The sequence below is a fragment of the Carassius auratus genome, chromosome 39 (assembly GCF_003368295.1).
Source record: "Carassius auratus strain Wakin chromosome 39, ASM336829v1, whole genome shotgun sequence".
Lineage (NCBI taxonomy): Eukaryota > Metazoa > Chordata > Actinopteri > Cypriniformes > Cyprinidae > Carassius > Carassius auratus.
Window position 1 is genome coordinate 2495103 of NC_039281.1, and position 23523 is coordinate 2518625.

At 36.6% G+C, this 23523-nt stretch overlaps 1 protein-coding gene across 1 annotated transcript in view; it reads right to left on the reverse strand.

Annotated features, from left to right (window-relative positions):
• Nucleotides 1–15572, reverse strand: part of LOC113057655 (complexin-1) — a 54588-nt gene extending 39016 nt beyond the window's left edge. The window contains exons 1-2 of the mRNA XM_026225096.1: nt 15291–15572; nt 14183–14295 (exon numbers count right to left, since the gene is read on the reverse strand). Of these exons, the coding sequence (XP_026080881.1) occupies nt 14183–14213 (31 nt within the window). The 5' untranslated portion in view covers nt 14214–14295; nt 15291–15572. The remainder of the gene's footprint in view (nt 1–14182; nt 14296–15290) is intronic.
• Between the last annotated feature and the right edge of the window lie 7951 nt (nt 15573–23523).

Sequence of the window (23523 nt, forward strand, 5' to 3'; positions counted from 1 at the left end):
TTAAAAATATGGGACATTTTTAATTAGGAAAGACTAATACTGTGGAAACAACAAGCATGTAGCTTTGATTTTGAGTTTACACCCCCATTCCTGGTTAAATAATCTATTTTAAGATCTCATCGTGTAATGAGCAGATTCTAATTAATCAGCTTCACCCTGATTGCATTCCAGCATCCTTCTTCCGTAATCGAAATCATTAGTAATTAACCGCTTTAAGCATGTACCACCATTGTCCCTGTCTCACCCCTGAAGCCTAGCATATCATTTTGGTTTCCCCCTCATTAAGAAAGCACTCAGCATGATACCAACTCAACTTGGAACATGGCCCATGGTGACATCTTGTCCTGTGGTGGAACAGCCTCTGTACTGTAAAAACCCAATGTTGGCTTTTATGATGCACTTCCAAAACCACCCCCTTGTCCTGTCTCTCATAGATTAACATGTTGATTCTTCATGTTAAAAATGAGCCAAAAAATTGTTTTAATAATTAATCATGCCTGGAAGAGGTGTAATAGTGACATAAATCACTGAAAATGCTATACAAACATGATGACTGCTCAACAAAATAAGACATTTTTTTTTTTTATTCTTCATAAATCTTACAGCGTTATCACAGATTCTTGGAAAATATTGGTATATTTAGTCAAATCCAACCCATCATTAACAAGTGTGGCAAAAGTAGCATTATTTTCTAACTATACCATTAAAGTAAACACAAGCCCAGTGATCTCTGACCTGTTAATGTATAAAAACAGAGACACTTCTAACATCTCCTTTGAATGGTCTGTTATTACGGAGCTGATAGTCACTATGTCGGCCCCCATTTTGAGCTTTTACACTGCTATCTCTGTGCATTAGCCACAAATGGGTTTCTAATTCCATTCCTGCATTAGTGTTGCTCGTCCATTGTCTGCTCCGACTTACATTAACAGCAAATGACACTGGTGCTCAGCCCTCCACTGATGTTTTCTTTCATTGATTACTCTGCTGTGCACTTTCCGAGATGTGGCTTCAACGTAAATGACGTTTATTGTTGAAGTGTGCTAGAATATTGTTGTGCAATTCCATTCACGTCTCTGACCTTTCCATGTGTAGCCATGCATGACTCTGGAATTGTTCACCTCTAGAATTGGTTGATTGCAATCGATTTTGCTCCCTTTATTGTTTTATAATAGTCACACTATCTGTCTATGTCTCTGTCCATCCATTCTGTCTTACTCATATGATAATCTAATACAAGACAAACCAGTTGCATCAAATACACTCTTTTTTTTTTTTTTTTTGATTTAAATTGGATATTGATTGTGGACCCTGCCTTTTGGATCCCATGTTATCTTCTTTTCCCAGGACAGGTTGGTTTGGTCTGTAGACAGATGTATTTGTGCATTGGAGTGTATGGATGAGACTGATATCACTAGCTGTTGTTTCAAGGACAATGATGTCCTTTGATGTCTGCACTCCAACCGACCCAGAAGTCTACTGCCAGCCATCCATGATGAGGTCAGCATTTCCAAAAACACAACCTAGCCTTTCTTCTCCCAGACACAAACTGCAGTCCTGCAGTCAAGTTAATCTAAGCCAGGACTGTGCATGCCAGTATGACCCTCTCAAGGTGATATTTTTTCTCTGTTAAAATGCCATGGGCTTGGAAGGAAGTGTAGACACGAGATTTTCTCTCTTTTACTTGCTCTCTGAACCCTCCTTTTCTTTTCCCTAGAAGCAGGCCTGTCTGTTTGTCATGCAGAACACACTGACATTTTAGAGGCATCTCTGATCAATAGGGAAATGTGCTGTCATTAATTCAGCTTGTCAAAGAATACAATCACTTTTTAGTTATTTTTGTATATTACTTTCTAAGATGAGTCAATTTAATAGGATAGTTCATCTAAAAATGGAAATTCTGTCATCTTTTGCTCACTCTCTTGTTGTTCAAAACCTGTATGACAACAAAAGGATAACAATGTAATTGTTTTGTATTCAATTACATTTAATTAAATAAAAATAAATAAAATAAAGCTTCTTAATACGTGAATAAATAACCCTTTAAAGGGATCAAACAAGCAGTTCATACAACTTTTGTGCTAATCGCTTTAACACTCTGTTCCTATAAAGTGCTGTCTGTGCAGTTGTTGTATAAGGTAAACCTGCAGATCTAATAAGGCCGGTGTGTTCAGATTTATTATTCCTATTAATAAAACAAGCCCATGAATTTGAGCAATTCTGCAGCCTCATCAAAACACCAGCTGTAGCCACAACTGGGGATTCGTGTGTTTTCCTATCTTAGTTACTAATTTGTCATTTTACTGAAGCTTTTATCCAGAGCAGCATACAGTACACTAATTATGGACATAGTGTGCAAGGACACAATACTGATGGTTCATAGCTACAATCTTGTGAATTTGAACCTATAGTCTAATAATTATTGTACCAGATTATAACCCATTATATTACACATTCATATCTACAGTACATTTCTGCTTTTAATTTCCTAATTTATTTGTAAATAACTAAACAACACATGCAGAAAGACTGAATGCAGAATGAATATTCCTTGCATTCATTTTCTTTGTATTTATTTATTTTCATTGTGGTTTCGGATTTGGAAGTAGAACAATATATATATATATATATATATATATATATATATATATATATATATATATATATATATATATATATATATACATAAATTATGATGTAAGAACAAAAATAAGGCTATAAATCATTGCATAGCTTTTAGAAGACAGGCATGAGCAAGCAAGAGTCAACTGTAAGTGAAGAAGTGTATTTGGCTGCTTTTGCTCTCCGTGGCTTTCAATACTGGCTGGATGTATTTGTTTAGATGGAGGTGGTGCTTTCTGGCGGAGCTCTGCAGGGACTCTGTAAAGTGTTGGTGGGTCAGCAGAGGCCTCTCCAAACGCCCACTACTCCCTTTTTCCCTGACGCCTACCTTCACCACTTGGATACCGCTCTGAAGGAATACCGAAACACAAGATTTGTTCTGAGACCTTCAACTCAAATAGAGGGGGAAAAAACTATTTTACAAAAGAAGCTTTTTCAACAGTAAATCTTAAAGATCACATGATTCTGGCTTTAATCATTTTTTGACCCAGGAGCAAATGGAAAAGTTTGATGTATAACTCAGTTTGGCTTATTGATATATTTAAAATGTTAAAAGCACATGCTTTGAAAAGCGTGCGACCTTTGGCGGCCATAGTATTACTGTAAACACAACCCTGTTTGGAGGCCATGGACTATCTTTTTATATTCCTAAGGTTGCTCACAGAGCAAAGCTCTCTGTGATGAATGGTTTTGCAATGGTGTTACTGTAGACCATAACTCTCCAGGAGTGTCACAGGGACTACAGTGACTGTGTATGCAGCACAATTTCATATTCACCTTTTGTTAAATACAATGCCCCCTTCTTTCTCTCTCTTAGATTTTTAGGTGAGGAAGTGGTGAGAGATGCTGAATAGTATATTTTTTCTATATGCTTTTAAATTCAAGGCTCTCTCTCTCTCTCTAGATATAGCCTTGAATATATTATATATTAAGAAAAACTGTCAATGGAGTAAGAATAGTATGATAATTTAAGGTAAATTCTAAGTCTTTAAGTCTTTGTTCTCTAAATCTTTATATTTACTGCAGTTTTCCTCAAGCAAATTTGTCTTTTTAACAGGTATTCTTTCCCCCTATTATTTTAATTAATTAATTGTATATATATACTGCTACTGCTTTAATAGTTCACGGACAAGATTTTTTTTTAAGTCATTTGAACATCTGCCATTAAATGTGAAGCCAAAAATAGCTGGCAGTGATCAAAACGTACTGTAGAAAATCGCCTTTGTTCTGTTCAGCATTTCTCCTTTTAGCTACTTAAGGTACAGAAAGTTTTTTACAACTTTTACAAGAGATGTAAGGAATTGTAATGCTGGGATCCAGTTCTGTCTGAAACCACGCTTTTGTTTCTATATTTGCTGGTGACGTTTTATATACTATAGTTGACCGTAAAGGTGAAGTGTGTAACTGTTTTGATGTGAAAGTGCTTTTTTTTTAGATTAATGTGCAGTTACAACTGCAACAAGTAAACCATTGGTAGGCTGAATTCCTGAAGTGTGTAAAAACTTCAGCTCTGTGGCGCTGTCAAAACATGTGTTTCTGACATGGCAGCTTCTGGCTCAGCCAAGAGAACGTAGGAGTTTTGGGGAAACCTGTTTGAACACAATCATTATTTTAGAATTTAAGATTTTTTTTGTGGCACACAAATCATAAAAGCTACCTGTAAGATCTATAGTGACACATATGTGAGGACACATATATGACTAATAATGTATATACTACCGTTTAGTTTGAGATTATATATATATATAATCTGTAGATATATAATCTGTAATCTGCACTGTAGATACTTGTCTTTGGTTTGTTCAGCCCTTCTCCTTTTAGTCATTCAAGGCATAGAAAATGTATTACAACATTCACAAGAGTGACTCCGTCAATCTGACCTGACTACTATAGGCAAATATACCACTGTATTTATTGAAATCTGTGCACTGTATTGCTGTTGTATTAGCTCAAGCAAACAGAACCCTAAAAGAACCAAAAGCAACTTGACCAGATCGTAGAGAGAGAGAGAGAGATTTTCAGAGTTCAAATACAGAAGATCCAACCATTAAATTCAAATTAATGAGCATTCACACTTGTAGCAGGTTTCTGAACTGTTGATAAATGACTGACTCCATCTCTATGGTAATGAGGCCGAAAAAGACTTTCCATTAAAGAGTGTGATCTCTGGTGTTATTGTCGGCACAAGCCAAATGTCCACTGCCGTTCACAAGTACACTTAGTATTAAGCGTGCACACACATACACACACACACACACACTGACAAATGGTCTAGTAGTTAAACAAAAAAGCACCAGCCTGCTTAATAGAGCTCCACACCAACTTGTGGGTCGTAACTGATGAGCTCTGAAGAAAAAATCGACAGAAAGAAGCCTCTGCAACCGCAGTCATGGAAAGGGAACGGCTCACAACCTTTTCAGGCCTCCTGTAGGATTAACTCTGCTAGGGACAGAAAGGTTGCCAGAGTTTCATGCTGGGCCGCGACTGCCGTTTTGGACAGCGGTCAAGGGCAAGCGGCGTATCGGCCAAAAGACCTCTGCCCTGTGCCAGCGAGCGATGGAGTTCTCTCGCAGGGATACCGGATAGTATCTCGGAGACCCAACCGGCAGAGCGTAGCATGTCAAGGTTATCTAACAGCTGACGTCGGCAACCTATTTTTTGCTTGCCGAGGTTCCTTTATGTAATTTGCACAAAATATTGTGGGTGTTAGTAATTAACTTTCACTCATTAGTTTGAGATTTTATTTAGAGTCTGTTCAATTCTCAAGGAACATCCTGAGTTTATTGTGTCTGGATCTATTTCTAAACTCAAAAATTCCTATTTTAGGTCAGATGTCTTGTAGCTATAAAAAAAAAAGAAATCTTAAAACAAGGATTTTTTCAAGTTTTTGTCATGCCGGCAGACATATAATAATCTTCCCTGAGGAACTCTGGGATTCTGAATATGATAATTGTTCCCTGGGCCAGGCTGTTTTATGACTAAGATTAACCTCACAATGGTATCATGACACTGGATTAATATTGGGCTAACTGCAGGAGGAAAGTAACAGTTGAAGAGAGAGCTTTGAGAGTTGCCTGTAATGAATCAAAGAAATTAAATGTCTAGCAGGTTTTAATGGGGCCATTTGGACAACGTTGAGTCACATTGGTAGGTACTAAATCACTTTTTTCCTTAATTTAACTTTTTTTATATCAGGCAAGAGGCAGTAATGACCATGTATGCATCGGGAAGAGAGCATTACCTATTTTTTATGCGGGTTCTTATAAAATATTCATTTACTTCTGATTGAGATTGAGTTGAGATGCTGAAATGTTTTATAACAATGCTGTAAATGTGTCATGATGATAGTGAGGAAGAGGATGAGGTGAAGGACGGTAGTAGTTTATGATGGTGATGATGATTTTTCTAATGATCTACTGACAACTGCCTGAATCAATAACTGCACGGTACAAAGTGAGAGCTCATTGATTACACTGATGAGCATTTGTTGTTTCTCATTAGATGCTGGGATATATGGAATTTTAGAATTGATGGGCATTCAAAATTCTGGGAATTTGCTGAATTTTCTAGTAGATTTTGGTTTTAAAAGGTAAATAAAATAATCATCAAGTTACTTTTATTTACAGTATTTATTATTTTTTATTTATTAAATGAAACAGCATTTTTCAAAGAATCGTTTCACGAGTTCACACTTACATATAATCAGATTGAGCAAAGAGTAAGCATATTTGGCATGCTGTCCTTAGTCTGGAATGATAATAGTTTAAGAGTGAGGAGTTGGGTTGGAGTAGGGATGCTGGAAAACTTTTGTACGACAGAGGTGAGTTGGCTGTATATGTATATGTATATGTGTGTGTGTGTGTATGTATAATATATATATATATATATATATATATATATATATATATATATATATATATATATATATATATATATATATATATATATATATGATGGGTACACAGTAGTCATAAAGGGATCGACATGTTCAGCAACAATACTCAGGTAGGCTGAGGCATTTAAGCGATGCTCAACTGGTACTAAGGGGCCCAAAGTGTGCCAAGAAAATACCCCCCACACCATTACACCAACAGCAGCAGCCTGAACCGTGAGACAAGGCAGGATGGATCCAGGCTTTCATGTTCTTTATGCCAAATTCTGACCCTACCATCTGAATGTTACAGCAGAAATCGACACTCATCAGACCAGGCAAAGTTTTTCCAGTCTTTTATTACCCAATATTGGTGAGCCTGTGTGAATTGTAGCCTTCGTTTCCTACGTTTATGTTGTTATTCCTTACTTGTTCTATTTTTTATTACGTTATTATCTGTGTTTTTGTTCTGTCGCTGTCATTTTGTTGCACTGCCGAAGTTTCTGTCACAAAAAAAAAAAAATTCCTGTATATGTAAACATACCTGGCAATAAAGTTCATTCTGATTCCGATTATCTGTTCGTGCTCCTTCTGAACCTTGTTAATAAAACATTGATTAAATTAATTATTCAGTGACGTTCTCATTTGTTTTCGTTCATGAATGATTCTGTGTTTTTGAAATGCTTACTAATGAAGATCATTTCACTTCCTTTTTTCCTTCAGTAAAGTGTGCTTGCTGTGTCAAACTGGCAAAGACCTTATGGGGCCCCGTGGCATCGCGTAGGACCATCGGCCACTCCATAGTCATGACTCATCCATTTGTAACACACATGAATGGCTGCAGCTTGACCAGATATCTAACCCGTGGTCATTCTGGGGACAGAGCCCATCTGTGCTGTGTCTGTATGTGAATGTGCACACATACGAGTGTGTGTGCAAATGTGTCACTGTATGTGACTTGGCAATTAAAAGACACTGATTGTGAACTGACGTGTTGACAAGTTGTCCACATGCAAAATTTGCACACGAATGGATCACAATGCTAATCTGATACATGCATTAATGCATTGTGGATATGTATATTTGTGTGTGTGTGTGTTTGTGTCATGATGGCAGGTTTTTTTCTCTGTGTGGAACTGAAACGGCTATATACACATATATATACACATATACACACACACACTCACACATATGTATAAATATTTATATTTATATATATGTATATATATATATATATATATATATATACACACACAACAGTTCTTTCTGGTCCTCAAATCTTATTGGCTGAGAGCCTTTTCCAGCCAGGCGGTATTCTAGTGATAATGAAACTTCAACCATTCCACAGTTTTTATCACTCCGCTTGCAGTATTTCTTACAGCATGTGTCATGGTGGAAACCGAAATCCAAAACCCACTATAATTGTATAATTAATACTGTTGTTGTGTCATTGAATGGAGTTTTTAGGTTACAATTTAGTTCTTTACAACCTTTGAGGATGCTTTGTAAATAGCTCATTGCTCGTTCTAGTTTTTATTGCCCTTCCTCTGCCTGATTTCCTTCCCTCACCTTAGAGGCTTGTATTACAATTACAACTTGACTGTCAGATTAGTCCAAGAGTTTGGCTCTAAGAGCTCTATAAAAGCCATATAATCGATTTAATGTTTGTCTGATTCCAGCTGAAGATCTCAGCTGGCGTATTGATTCCAGTACATTGCATTTACCGTTCTTCTCATTACACTGTAAAAAATTATGCCGGCTGAAAGCAAGTGATCAGTCGTTTATAGGTCAACACATATATCAATAGGCATTAGCCCTGGTGCTGCACAGAGCTGGGCTTCCTGTTTGGGTTTTAGTTCATATCTGTTAGCTTTTAGGTCATCTATATGTTAGTGCAAGAACTGGGGTCCGGGGTGGGGTGGGGTGGTGCAGAAAATTTCTGACATGACAAAGTTAACATTTATAAGATTACAAATTATGGGATTAAAAAACCCCAATGATGATGTACTTCTAAATACTGCATATATATTTAAATGTAAATATATTTAAATTAATGTATTTATTATTATTAGCAGTTATACACATTTGACATTACAAAAATCTCTCTCTCTCTCTCTCTCTCTCTCTCTCTCTCTCTCTCTCTCTCTCTCTCTCTCTCTCTATATATATATATATATATTAGTGCTGTCAATCGATTAAAAAAAATTAACTAATTAATCGCACAATTTTTTTAAATTAATCGCGATTAATCGCGATTAATCGCAATTAACAGACTGAAACTTTTTGGATATGTAAATGTAAAATGTAAATAATTAATGTAAACTCAAGACAAAAAAACTATTTAAATTCAAAATATGATTGTTTATTGGAATTTTTGTTTAACTTGTAACACAGATTTTCTCATGTACCTACAACATACCTGCAATAAACCATCAATATCCTCCAAATTAACTGTTGGCTTGAAAGCCATATTTATTAAAGAAATAAAAACACAGGCATGTAAGTATCATTTGAATTTCAAAACAATCAATGCCAATAAAAAACAAAAATGATTTCCATGTTGAATTCTAAGTGGACTGCAAAAAAATTCCAAAGTATAGTCATTGCCAGTGCTTTAAGTGGGCCGGTACGCACCAGTACTCAGTACCGCCACTTCCAAATATAGCTCTTGAGCGTACCGCCACCTCTCCGTGCGCCCAGAACGTGCTTGTAGCGTACCGGTACGCTCACTTGGACATCTGTTTTAATAGAGGTTTTAATCTTTTACCTGCACTGCCGATTTTCAGAGCGCCCTTCACAATGCAAGCTTCCTAATTCATCCGACCCAGAGCAGAAACTACATTACCCATTCACCCTTAAGTTATATAAGTGAATAGCGCATGTGTCGCTTTTCCCACTGTTAAGTGTCAACAACTCAACGTGGCCGAAGAAGGTGTGTGAAACTCGTTGTGAGTTATACTAAAGCAAAATCTTGAGTATTTATTGTCTGATAAACATTAAAAACTGTCTGCGGAGGTTGAGTCGTCCTGCAGCCCCCGCTGGCTGCTCATTGGCTGCAGCATCTTTTTTCTAAGTTCTAAAAAAATACCGTAGACGGAAAGGCACAAATTTAGATATTCATTTATCTAATTAATCTATAGCCTATGCACAAAGACAATATGTTCTTTTTGTCCCCTTTTTGTTTTAAAGCTTGATGAAGAGAGAGAGCGCAAGTTGCTGCAGCTGCGAGGAGGACAGTGATGCACGCGCACAGGAGTGATTGACAGTTCGCGGCACTGTGTACAAAAAATACTCCGCTACACAATTATTTCGTTATTTTCGCTTAAGCTTATTAACGTTAGGGTTACAGAAAGGTCTGATTTACGCACTGTTACAGTCATTGTTTTTTTTTTTTTTTTTAAACAATGATATTTGAGTTCATAATGTTGCTGTTTCTTGTGGCAGACTGAAGAGTAATCCGGCAGAGTTTTATACTGAAACTTTCCGTCTAAAAGTCCTTCCTTGGTCTTATCCATATTTCTTTGCACGTTGAACACACATAGGCCACAACTGGAAATAAAAAAAAACTGCAACCGCGTTAATTGCGTTATTTTTTTTTAACGCGTTAAATATTTCAAATTAATCGAATGCGTTAACGCGCTAATTTTGACAGCAGTAATATATATATATATATATATATATATATATATATATATATATATTTTTTTTTTTTTTTTTTTTTTTTGGTCCAGTTAAATGCTCTTAATCAAAGTATAATAAGTTTCTTGCAACTGACAACCAAGCTTGTTGGCTATTTATAATAAAGGATGAGCTTTTTGATATTCCCTGCCACCACAGGACAGAAGCTTAAAATGGGAAAACATGACATAAGTAACAGCTTGTTTTCAGATGATTAATTTGTTAGGACATTAAGGTGAATCAAATTAACCCCTGTAACAGCTGTGATGTGGTATTACAGCACAGTTTTGCACAGACATCAATTCAATAGATCTCAATTTAGTTCATTTCAATTGACTTGAAGCTGCATTGTGCTTTTGATTAGGGGCATTTGATTAGATTAAGCATTTCCTCGACCCACGCTAATGCATGACCCTTTGTCAGAGTGGCCGGCAGAACCCCACAGGAAGTGCAGAGTGAATCTGATTCAGGTGCGAACGCTTCAGTGCAGTTATTAAAATTGGATTCAACTGAGCAGCTTCTGCATATTAATGACAATAGGTGTTAATTTACCACAAATGTGAGCATCCCAATTAACAAAATCAGATGTACAAGTGAGGCCTTAAAAGAACACTAAAAATCAGCAATTTAAACCTGGAAACAAACTTAAAAAATTAAAGCACAGTCAGGCATGTCAAGCTTATTAACAATGCTGACCAACTCTACTCGAGACTTTCTTTCCACCCCACTGAGCTGCTTTAGCCAGAGAGATGCAGAGAGAGGAGAAAAGGGTTATCAGGGTTATAGCAGGGAAATACTGTAAAAATCTATGTGTATGTCAAGTCAAGTCACCTTTATTTATAGAGCACTTTATACAATACAGATTGTTTTTAAGCAGCTTAAAAATAATAAATAACACCATCAATAGCAACGTTTCCTTCAAAAGCTGAACATTTTACTTATGCATAAAATTAGAATATCGCATGAAACATTTGCAATTAAAGCAATGTTTGAAGTATTAATAATAAGAATTTTCTCTAACTGGGGAAGGCTGTGCCTCTTTTTTCCTCTAAATAAATTCTGAAATGCAATAAAAAAATATGCGTTCGGAGGGAGATGATCTTCAGGAACACAACTGAATGAGACTGTTCTCAGAGGTAATTATACCTAAAAATGTTTAAGCACATTTTGAGATTGTGTGCAATGAGACTGGTGCGCCGGTTGGTCCAGTGTTCCAATCACATTATCTGGTGAGGCAAAGTCACATGTTTGTTGTTGTTGTTGTTGTTGTGCATCAAGGAATTTATTTGGTAAATGTATTTCAATTGTAGTTTTGTTCTCATCCAATTGTGTCAGTGCAGTCAATCAGTATCTCTAAATATTTAGTGTCTTTTAACACCCAACTAAGCAAGCTGAAGTGCAGCACTGAGCAAAAGAAAACAGAGCAAATGTGTGTGAAATTCGGCAAGAAAGTGAGATGAGTAAGTGTGAGAGTGCATGTGAGAATAGGGGTGGCCTCCCATTCTGGTTGCATTCCTGCTGATGCTGTTGGGATGCCCAGGAGATTTCTCTCACATAACCGTGATTAGTCTTACATCCGTGAGCTTTAGTGCTGAACTCTCTCACTACATGTTGACCCGCTGCCTCTAAATCTCTTACTGAGCCAGACAGGCCCATTATTTCACTTCAGCCTGAGCTTTATTATCTAATGTCGGTCAGAACCGTGTGTGGGGGCCTGTCAAAACGGCTGATGGCAAATGGAGATTGCCTGTTCTATGATTTACAGGATCAATCAATGGTGGAGACCGCAAGCATAAAAAAAAAAATACCTGCAGCAGTTTTAATCTGGACCAGTATACAGTAGTAACGCATTTATGGATGCATCTGAATGATGCAATTAAAGCTTTAGAGCGAATGCATACAACCTCTTCCATTTATTTGTTATAATGGGATTGGTTTTCTTTAACTCATCAATTTGCGTACTTAATTATGAATGGCTTGTTTCCTTGTCGGGTCTTCCTTGTGCTCTGTGTCTCCCTATTGGATTATTAAAGACTCTCATTTTGTGAAATCTCCAAGTCTCCTTGTTTCATGACATAAAGATTGTATAGACTTCTAAAACTGACACCACAGTTACCAAAGATGTACTACTATTTAAGCCATGTCAAGTCACCTTTATTTATATTGTGCTTTAAACAAAACAAATTGTTTCAAATCAGCTTTATTGTATGAACTTCAAGAAATTAGAGAAATTTAAATTCTACGGTAAAGGAGCTCTAATAAAGACAACAGTGTCATTTATGCATGTTTGAATTTGTTGTTCTGTAGCATTTGCAGCAAAAATATCTAAGATAAATTGGCGGATTATTCTTAAAACCGAATAGTGGAAACATAGTTACAGTTTAATATTCATTTTTGTTATTTAATTTTATATATATATATATATATATATATATATATATATATATATATATATATATATATATATATATATATATATATATATATATATTATGTTATTATGTTATGGCTTAGACATTTTTACATATATTAATAATATTATTATTTCTTTTAATAGTAATTTGCGGCCCACATGAAATACCGTCGCACCCACTAGGGGGCCGCGGCCCACAGGTTGAAAACCAACGCTTTAACCATTTATAACAACCATTATTGTGTGCACCCTGCTGAAAACAAGACGCAACCATGAGAGTGATCATCATTTGTGCAGAGCCAAAGCCTGAAAATAAGCCAACCTAAAACTTATTCTCTTGCTGCCTTGCAAGCACGGGTAATTCCTGCAGGAAATGCAAATCTAGTTATAGGCCACTTTAAATCTTTTAAAACATAATTACTCCAAAAACATCTGTAGCCAGGATCAATTTATCTTAGACATGCACTGCTACTCTTTGAAAAGGACATGAGAGGACAAGAGAGGAAAGTTGGGAGTAAACATGAAGCTGGGGGCCAGATTCTCTTCTCAAGGGTGAAATCCCTTTTGGTACAGCTCAGTGGATTTCACTCATTTTCTTTATCGATGGAACAAGTGGGCTAGGGCAGGACCCTCATGGGCTGCTTTCCCCTGCAGCTGGTTAATGAAAAAGGTCTTACGCCCCCTTTTTATAGCGCATCCCTGCTAATCAACTGCCGCAGTCCTGCTCTTGTGACATCCCTCATGACTGGACTGTCAATCTCAGTCTTGATGGGGATAAGTGCTTTGACGGGCAGAATTACACACAGTGTGAGACGGATAAAATCCTCATTATGGATACAAAGGAGATTAATGGAACACATTAAGATGCCATTCTGTTTGGACATTTAATACCAATATTTATGAAATTGTTATTATTTTGATTAGGCACAGCAGAACACATTGTCAATTGTCAGTAATTCTGGTGTGTCTGGATGTAATATAGGTCTTGCAAAAATAATTAAAATGGAAATAATAATAATGAACAAAAAGATCATTAAAAAAATGATAGAGAATAGAGATAAATAGAGAAAAACATCTGAATTGGCTTCCAACTAGAAAACAAACCCCCTTGTCATGAAAACAACAGTTTTGCTGCGGCAGATTTTGAAATGCACAAAGACTCACGACCTCTGTTTGTGACCAAATACCATACCAAGAGATCAAGTGCTTTCTAATCACAATATAATCTTAGACCTCACGGTTTGGCTTAGAAGATAAGCTACGCAAGACTAAGATAAATAGTAAAACACTACTACAAAGCAAAAAAAAAAAAAAAAAAGCAAAAAAAAAAAGAAGAAGAAGAAGAAGACAACAAAAAGGCAGGTCTTGGTTCACTTTCCATGTGTATGCAAATAAAGAGCAGTGCATGACATATAAGCCAAGAGAAAGGTAATACATAGGCACTCTGAACATAATGGTAATGCTGTGCAAGCTTACTGCATGAATGTTTTCTGCTCTCAGTCTATTCTCTCTCTCTCTCTCTCTCTCTCTGTGTGTGTGTGTGTGTGTGTGTGTGTATGTGTGTGATGTTTGGAGAAACGGGGCAGTCTGAAACTTACCTCCCAACGCTTGCTTCATAACAAAATTCATGATGATGGCTTTTTATTCCTGCCTTCTTCAACGAAATATTACATTCAGGTTAAGCTTTTCAAGTAGTCCCTTGTTGCCAGATCTACAATGTGAAACAGACAATTACTTAAAAGCAAAAAAATATATATTTTCTATAAACAACTATTCCCTTTATAAAAGAAAAAGAAAAAAAGGAAGAAAAAAAAGAAGTGGATGTGAGCAGATTTTTTCCCCGAAAGGTGCTATTTCCTGACTAATAGACTAAATAGATCGTAAATAGTTTGTAATATGAAATAATGTGTTTGACTGGATCAAAAACATCGGCATCACAGATGAAGGCGTATTTAGGTTATACGACAAAACATTAATAAAGACTAAACAATAGTGACTGCATGGCATATGCAGTACTATCCAGCCGATCAGTTCACAAGATGCGACATATGAAGGACATTAAAGGTCAATATACCTCGCATACAGTTCACAAAAAGTGCAGAGTTGTAAAATTACCACGGGCTACCATTAGTGGCTTATCGGTGCCTGCAAGTAACTTAACCTTCACTAGGAAAAATAGCTTTAATGGCATGCTCTGGGACAAGCATACATCGTGTACATTTGAAGTAAATCTACAAGGAGCGTTTGTTCTTCTCGAGGGCAATGGCAATATTGAATGCAACCTGTATATATAATAACATTTTTGTGAAAAAAGCGTATTGTTATGATCGTTTTGCATTGTTGGAATAGATGATATTACAGAACAAGGCATGACTGGATCTCTTAATCTGTGTGTAAACTTTCCCTCATCCGTCCGAATCAAACCCACACGCTTATGGTCCGAATGTACGGAAACGTTGGCTGATGAATGATTCCGGGTAAATCTCGTACGATGCCTTGCTCTTAGTGTCTCCTTACGCCTATAAAATGCGTTAAAATGAACCGCTTTAATATTTACTACCGTTCCCGATACGTGCGGAAGACAAAATCACTTCCTCGTTCATTGAGGCTGATTTCAGCACCATTGCAGGCGGACAGCTCCCGCTCCATCCCAAATAGAGAAAAAGCCAAACGTTCGCGTTCCACTCACATAAAGGTCATAATTACCTGAACGGCGATTTCAAATGTCTCGAGAGGCTGATTAACTCCTGAGAAAATGAAAGTTGTGCAGCGATGATACAGCGAGGCTTTAACTGCTCGTTCCTAACATCTCTGGTTTCCAGGCAAAAGAAGGACGTCCTTGTTTCTCGTGCTTAGAAAGGCAGTGTGAGTGTCTGTGAGGGGAACTGCAGCTGCCGCTAATAAAGGCACTCACTGAATCACATGGAGAGCTCCCATATGAAGCGTCCCATGTTCTGAGCGATCTGTTTTAACGACTGTGGCTGTCTTAATGTGTCCTGCTACATATTCCCATTATACGTTTGTGCCATCCCAGCGCAAGGGTATGAGCTTATTTAAAGCACATTGCTTTGGAATGCAAATGTCTTGTCGCATTTAAATGGGACATGCACGAAAGGTTACATGTGTAGGCTGTGGTGCAATGCATTTAGTTTTACGGTACGGTATGATTGACTGATTTAGCCTCCGTTTGCTTGGCCTCACCTCGATTCGTCCTTGAAAGCTGTTGGATGCGATTCTGTATGCGTTTTCCTGACAAAGCATGATTTCAAAAAGTGTGGCCGATATATTTACCCTAGAGCGTGATGAGTGCTGGTGAAGTGGTACAGATGTACTTCGGGTTTCAGATAGCAGGTTCATTGTTGTGTGCAATTAAATCATCTTTAGTGAAACCATCTAAGCCACCAAATCCAAGAATGGATGCATTAAAGCAGGTCAAACCTGCTACTGTATGCATCATTTGCGAGATATTCCCTATTAGATCATACTAATAGTTAATTTACCTTATTCGGGTCTACAAACACCTGTAGGAATAAAAAACTATCCAACACAAATGTCTTTGTTTCCGAGGTTTCTGGCTGTCCTGGAAGGAGTTATGGTTGATGAACCCAGCTGTATAGAGAAGTTGTGATGAAACAATGGGTTAGCTGGAATAACCAGGAGTTCTGTCTTCGTAAGGTTGAGCTGAAGGTGATGGTCATTCATCCAACTAGAAATGTCATTCAGACAGGCTGAAATGTGAGCAGCTACCATCGGGTCATCTGGTTGGAATAAGAAGTAGAGCTGGGTATCATCAGCATAGCAGTGATAAGAAAAGCCATGCTTCTTAATGACAGAGACCACATATAATAGACATGCTTTGTCAAATTCAGTGATTAGTCCGATGCCTTGTAAACATAACTTCACTTCCAGACTTGTACTCTCCAATTTCCCACCAACTTTGAAGCTGCTGATATTTGGGTATGGCTTGTAAGTGTAGGCAGCCATGATTTAGAAATTACCAATAATACATGCCATGAGATTATCATGGCTATATCTGTTATTTCTGAAACCTTCTCTGCATTTTTAATGCCAACTTGATCTAAAAATGCTACAGGTAAAGTGTCATATTGTAGCAGAATTTACATTGCACGCAGTAGTGATGTATCATCTTTATGATTTGACCGTCCTCCCTACCCTTCTGCACTGAAATATTTTATTCTGCTTTGTATTCAAATCCACCCATTTGTACTGATGCCAAAAGAGAAAATGATTCACATATGGGGGAGTGAAGGCTGGTAATAACCTGGATTACAGGACGCAGTGGGTGTCAGATTCCCTGGGAATTTTGAAGTTGACATTTTGAGACATTTTGCCTCCCACCGCGCAGTTACAAACAGCAGTGGAGAAGCATTCAGCTTTAATCAGCGTTCTCGCCCACACAAAAACCTCCCAAACGCTAAACACCGCCTAAATACGTTACTTTCTGACCAACAGCAAGCATACAATAGTGATTAGGATGATCGCAGTGATGATCACGATGAAGCTAGGTGGTCATATTTTTCGAACAGTTGCATTCTAGCTTTTTTTCAAAAAAAATTCAAATGTATCAATTAATGCTACCTCTTTAAATCTGCTCCTTAAATTAGAGATTCATTCCCCACATCTGTGTTTATCTGTGTTGGCTCTGTCTCTCATTTCAATCTAAACACATTAAAATGTAAAATGGCTTTGGGGCTTAACTGAGCAGCATTATCAAAACAGCCTGTCACACTTTTTCAGCATTTGATTTCTTGTCTCTATTTGTCGAGTCATTGCTACCTAGAATTGGAGATGTCTTTAGAAAATTGTGACATTAGAGTCACTATCCAAACATCAATCTTCTTCATCTTTGTCTAATGATGACGGTTACTCAGTGACACACACTTTCCCATTGTAATCAAATAGTTTGAAATTTATTTAAACCTGATTTTATTTCATACTGTATTTTCAGACAGTGTTAAGTTTATTTTCCCCAAGACTGTGCCAGGTAAAGTACATAGAATTTTTAATGTGTATAATTTTTAATAAGCAGCAACTTCCAGTTCATGGCCAAATAATGGACAAGTAACCTGAATCAACTTATTATTGGGTAAACAACATGAGTAGCTTTTGATTAAAACTCTTGTGTCCTTCATCATGAGCTGTTGCCATGCCATGTTGTTTTCATTTTTTTTAATCATGCCACAGTCAATTAAGGGAACAGCCTGTACTTTAAATGGGTATTAGCAAAAATCCCAGTCTGCAAAATTGTCGAAATCATGAACTATAGAAACTGAAACGCCCACACATCGTATTTTATAGCAGGTATCACATCTTCAGCTTTCAAAGAGAAAATAAGAGATAGAGAGAGGCAGAAAAGACAAAAGTGTTTACTGAAGTAATGGATGTTCTGACTCATCGTTCCAAAGAAGCAACACAGATCCTGGCTTCTAATCTCTTATATTAAACGCTCTAATTCTGAGGATATTTTCAACAGTTTTCGGTGTCCTAAATAGTAAACTGTGACTGCAGTGCTGTTGTACTAAATGTGTATGCATCATGCGAATTAAGTAATGTCTCATACGCAAACAAGAAGTCTAAAGGAACCCTGCATGTAAAAAAAAAAAAAAAAAAACGAAACAAACCAACACACAGTGTAAGTATATATACAGAGCAATCTGCTTGCTCCCAAAATGAACTGAATTACCCTGAGTAAGCTCAGTACTTCATCTGCACTTGTGTTCATTGTTATTTCTTGGTAGACCATGTGCAGGTTTGCAATAATGACTGTGGGTAAGTGGACGCTGAGAGACCCCTAAGTACGATGACTGCAATTTCCCATCCCTCCTGGTTCCTTCCATTTGCCTTCTGGGAGCACTGTTTTCAAAGCTGTACGTCATGAGAAATAGATTAGAAAAGGTCGTTTTCCTGAATAAACTTAATTTGCCTCCAGGCTACAACTTGGTGTGCGATAATCAGATGTGGGACTTATTTGTTTTCATCAACAGCATCATCAAGCACTGTGGTCAGAAAACACGTTGGGCCTTGAATTTAAACAGTCTCGTGTTGTGATACAGTTTCCTTAAGGTAAGAGATCATTAATAAATCCTCACAGGACATTTCCCTTTGGATTCCAGGTATTTATGAAAGTTGGAGTACTTCAAGGGTTTAATAAAAATAGCTTTAATTAGGTCCGATTTTATGTTTAATTATTGGGTAAATACAAAAGCTGTAGTAAACAGATCTGCTAACTTTCTTTGAGGCTGTGATGACAATCCTTTTGTTTATTCTGAACAGATGAAAAATTGTCTTCAGATGCACGCTGAATCCACCTGCAATTTCAAGAAGATGGAAACTGGAAAAAGCATAGTTTGCGTATGAATGAAAGGTACTGTGTACTTTGCACTAATTCATAAAGGGGCGAGTAAATATGAAAATCATTTACTCACATGACTAATGGTCCATAATGATAGACCAATTCAGGTCTCTCACACAAAACTGGGCTACCTATTTACAACAGGACAAAATGTTAGTCTCTGAGGTGGATTTTTGTCTCTCTAACCATCTCAAAGTAAGCCTGATCGCGTCACATTCCTAATAGGAACACTGAGCTGTTCACTGTACTCTAAAGGTGTGAATTTCTACTATATTTTGTAACTAATTTCTGTAACTAAAAGTAATTTTTCTAAGCAGTTCTACAGTAAAATTTATATTAAATGGAGTTCTATTGTATATTTGTAGGTTTTTGTTATAAGAAATTAATGTTAAAGCTTGTAAAATCGTGACAGTGTGAAAACAAGTTACTCCTTGTTATGTAGTGAAACAACACTGGCTGATATTCATACATTCTATCATTTTTATCTCTGTTAGAGTGGAATACAACAGTGCTGAGCTTCACATGGTTTTGTTGTAACATGTCCCCAGATAATAAGTGTATTCTGCTGTCTTGTGTCTTTTTCTTCTTATAGTTCCTTTCTTTGTCTCTCTTGTTCCCTCCCTCTCTCTTTCACACTTATTACATCTCAGGATTCTGCTTGTAACTCCAACTGTCATTTGTTTTCATTAATTCTGTCATAATTCAGCAGTCTGAAAATAAGGAGCCTTTCAAAGAGCTAAACCTGGAGCAGACAATTTTGCTTTGATGCAGAATTTTTTTTTTTTTTTTTTTACATGACAATTTATAGTTAAATCATGATTTCTGCAAGAAAACATATTTAATGCATGAATATGTATGTACTCATTGTTAGTAAATGACAGCCAATGTGTTTTAAGCATTGAACTTTGTGCCATAAACCGATTTGGTGGAACTGTTCATGCTTTGATTTATATATTTATGTATATATATGTGTGTGTGTGTGTGTGTGTGTGTGTGTAATATATATGTGTATATGTATGTGTACCTATTTACCAGGACAAGTACTTGCACAGAGTATAATTGCTTTATGTGTCATTTACAAAAGGTTTGTTGACAAACTACTTCTATCATATTTTACAATGCAGAAATGACAAAGGATGTAAATAACAAAACCACTGAATAAGATGACCATGTGCCTTGCACCTGTCGCTGAAAAATTGTTGTCATTGCAGCTTGTTGAAAGTAATCACGTAATCATAATAAGAATCACTGCATGCTCTGGGGAGTCAAGTGTACCTTTGACAGTGCGGTTTTCCATTAACGTCAGCAGATCTGTCTCCCTCTCGCACAATCCAGCCACCATAATGTCTAATTCTGTTTCTCTGTAGTAGCAGTCTGTGGACACAAGCCAAGCATCATCGCAACTTTAACAGTTAAGACCACATGCAGTGCATACTTAATTTTTAGTGGACTTTATGAAGAATTTCAGTTCAAATGTTAAGAGGAGACTCCACCTTTTTTGACCCGTGTGTGAAACTGACCTAAAGACTTTCTAACTTCCTAAATCCTGCTGAATTTCTATGCTACTTCAGGGTGGTTTATGGTAGAACTAGTTTATCATTTTAGCCATGGTGTTCATCATCTAGACCGGCACTAACTCTCCATCCAGCTGGTCTTTTCAGCAGGTTAGCCATTGAAAAGAAGTAAGCAACATCTCATTCCCTGACCACTTATCTCTTGCATATACCACAACACTTCAGATATAACCTGATGGCACTAACACAACAAATAAAATGAAGAGAAGAAGGTCATGAAACCTGTGACTAAGGAGAGAGGTTTATTATTCCCAACACAGGTGCTGAAATTAACTGGCAGTGTGAATTAGATTGATGGCCGGCTGACCCACTCTCAGTGGTGTAACATTAATTATCTTTCCCCTGAAGAAGTAAGATGAGACTGATGAGACGGCTTTACAATTTAGTATGAGCAAGACTTAAAATATCAAGGCCAAGCGAAAAAAAGTGTATTATGTTTAAAAGTTATTTGAGGATATAATGAATAGCTGATACATTTATGCAACTGCTAGTGGCTAGTGAGGATGTAGGCCTTTTCCTGGCAAAATTATATCCAGGTGATTTTACCATAAAACTGCAGCTGCCATCATTATGCTAGGAAAATGGGAGAAAAAAGGCTTTGGCTCATTTTCTGCATGAGTAAAACTGTGTTTCATAAGATCAAATAGAACAACAAGAAATAGTGAGCCATACATCTCTGCAGTCAAAAGAGAAAAAAAGAATAGGGCATAGAAAAAAAAAAAAAAAATATATATATATATATATATATATATATATATATATATATATATATATATATATTTTAATTTCATGTGCACATGGCATCATTGTTAAAACAGGCATATTTGTTCTTTAATATGAAAGAGTGACTAAACATTTTACGGTGAAAAAAAAAAATGATGCTTAAAATAATGTCTATTTGATTTTTAAAATGCTGCAGCATTTTAAGAATCCCAAGTGCACTCTTGATGCAAAGTCTGTTCCAAAAACTAGGCAACATACTTGTGTACAGTATATAGCCTTCTTTAGGACAAATTCTGAGGCAAAATCACATGTAAATGAAGATGGAAATCCAAAAACAACTGCAGTTTCACAAGCTCAGTAAAAGATGGCAGACAAGTCAAGAGGTAATTTGGATAAACATATTTAAATGTTATTAACAATTAACTATTTTTCACTATATTTAAGTGCATTGATTATAGTACAGTAGATTAGTGTTAGCAGCATTTTAATGTTTTTTGTTGCTTTTGTTGTTGTTGTTTATTTTGTTTTGTTTTTTGCTTCATATGTGTATGGCAATTTCAGTAATGTTGGTGCCCTTTTTCAGTGCATTCGAGTATAGTCACTTATTAGAGCTGATTTCAGTTAGGATGTCTATGTAGGCAGCAGACAGCAAGGTAGCTCACTAGGGTTTGGAAAAGAAATATAATGTCTGTATTTCTTTGGGCTCTACTTTCCTGAAAAAAAAGGTTCCGAAAATTGCAAGTTGCTCAGAAAATGGAAGTAACTTCCACAAATAGTTACATAGAATCGGTAAGTAACACTGAATTAAACAGAGATTTTTTTATTTTTATTTACTTTGAAAAATCTTTTTTTTTTAAATGTTTGAAAAAAGATTTGCAAATAAGAAGGTTTTTATTTTTATTAGTATCTATAAAATACTATTTATTATACATACATAATTTATACATGTAGTTCAATCCAATTTTAATAAAATGTTAAAAATAGAAAATAAATATTTTACCGAATACATGTGTTATTTGTATGCTAATTAGAGTACAATGTCATCAGCTAAGCAATGTGTTAAACATTTGAAATGAAATGTTGACTTTTACGATGACAAAATATATATAAATATTTTCAATATAGTTTCAGTTACTGTTCAAACACAAAGGTAGCTCAAGGAATTTTGGAACAGACACCATGTGTTAGAAAGTGAGAGAGTGAGAACAGCCACAAGAAGCAAAACAATGGTGGGGTCACTGCTTAGTAAATCTCATTAAAAGCCCCAGGGTCATCACAAACCTCAAACTGATCTGAGAAGTGGGACATGATGGCGTTCTTCTCTCTAATGAGGAGAGAGAAGGGCCTGAAGCCTCCGAGAGAAGCCAGCGTCTGGCACTCTGTCTCTGCGGCACATAGAGGCCTGTCACACAATCTCTCCTGCTCTTTTCATCACTCCCTCTTTCTCTCTATTCCTTTTCTTACATATTCATTCACACACACACACACACACACACATTCGTTGAGACAAAGAGAAGCAGGAAACCTCAGGACTGAGACTAGTCTGTGTGATAGACTCGCACAGTCTCAGTGGGGCATCTCATATAGTTTCACTGTGGGATCTGAAACCGATGACCAGTTTAATGAGCTTGTCTCTCTTTCTTGCAGCTTGCAGCCTTTTCCCAGAACACATCAGGTATGTGAAATGAACCGGTGTTACAAACAACAGTATACTGAAATTTTGTTTTACGATGACACATTTCTATCGACACAGTAAAAAGCATTTAAACTGAGGACAGAATGGAGTCTCATATTCAGTGAATTGTGGTCAGGAAAAAACATTGTAAAATTTCTCTGTGCATTTCCGCTGAAGATTTTCAGTGGCATACTGTATTACTTAACAGGTGGAGTATTTCAGAAATGCATTTAGCTATTAAATGCATAACAATGCAAACTGGCCTTCTTCTTCTTTCATTAACCTACCACAACAGATTAACTACTATGACTGCTGCATTCGTTCTAGCTGTAGTTTACTTTATTTCTGGAACATGTTTAGTAGATTTTCAGGCTGTTTTACTGAAAGTATTACATTTTTATTGACACTACAATATGTCTTTTGTACCCTCTGCTGCCTGCTGTAGTGCTGAAGAGGACATAATGTTCCTCTAGTGGACTTTAAAAGGAACACAACAAATTACAGCAATATAAAAGAACATTTTGAATGAATAAATTGTCATTGGTGTATAGTATATTCAAAACACTGAACGGTCACTGTGTTCACTCTTATGAA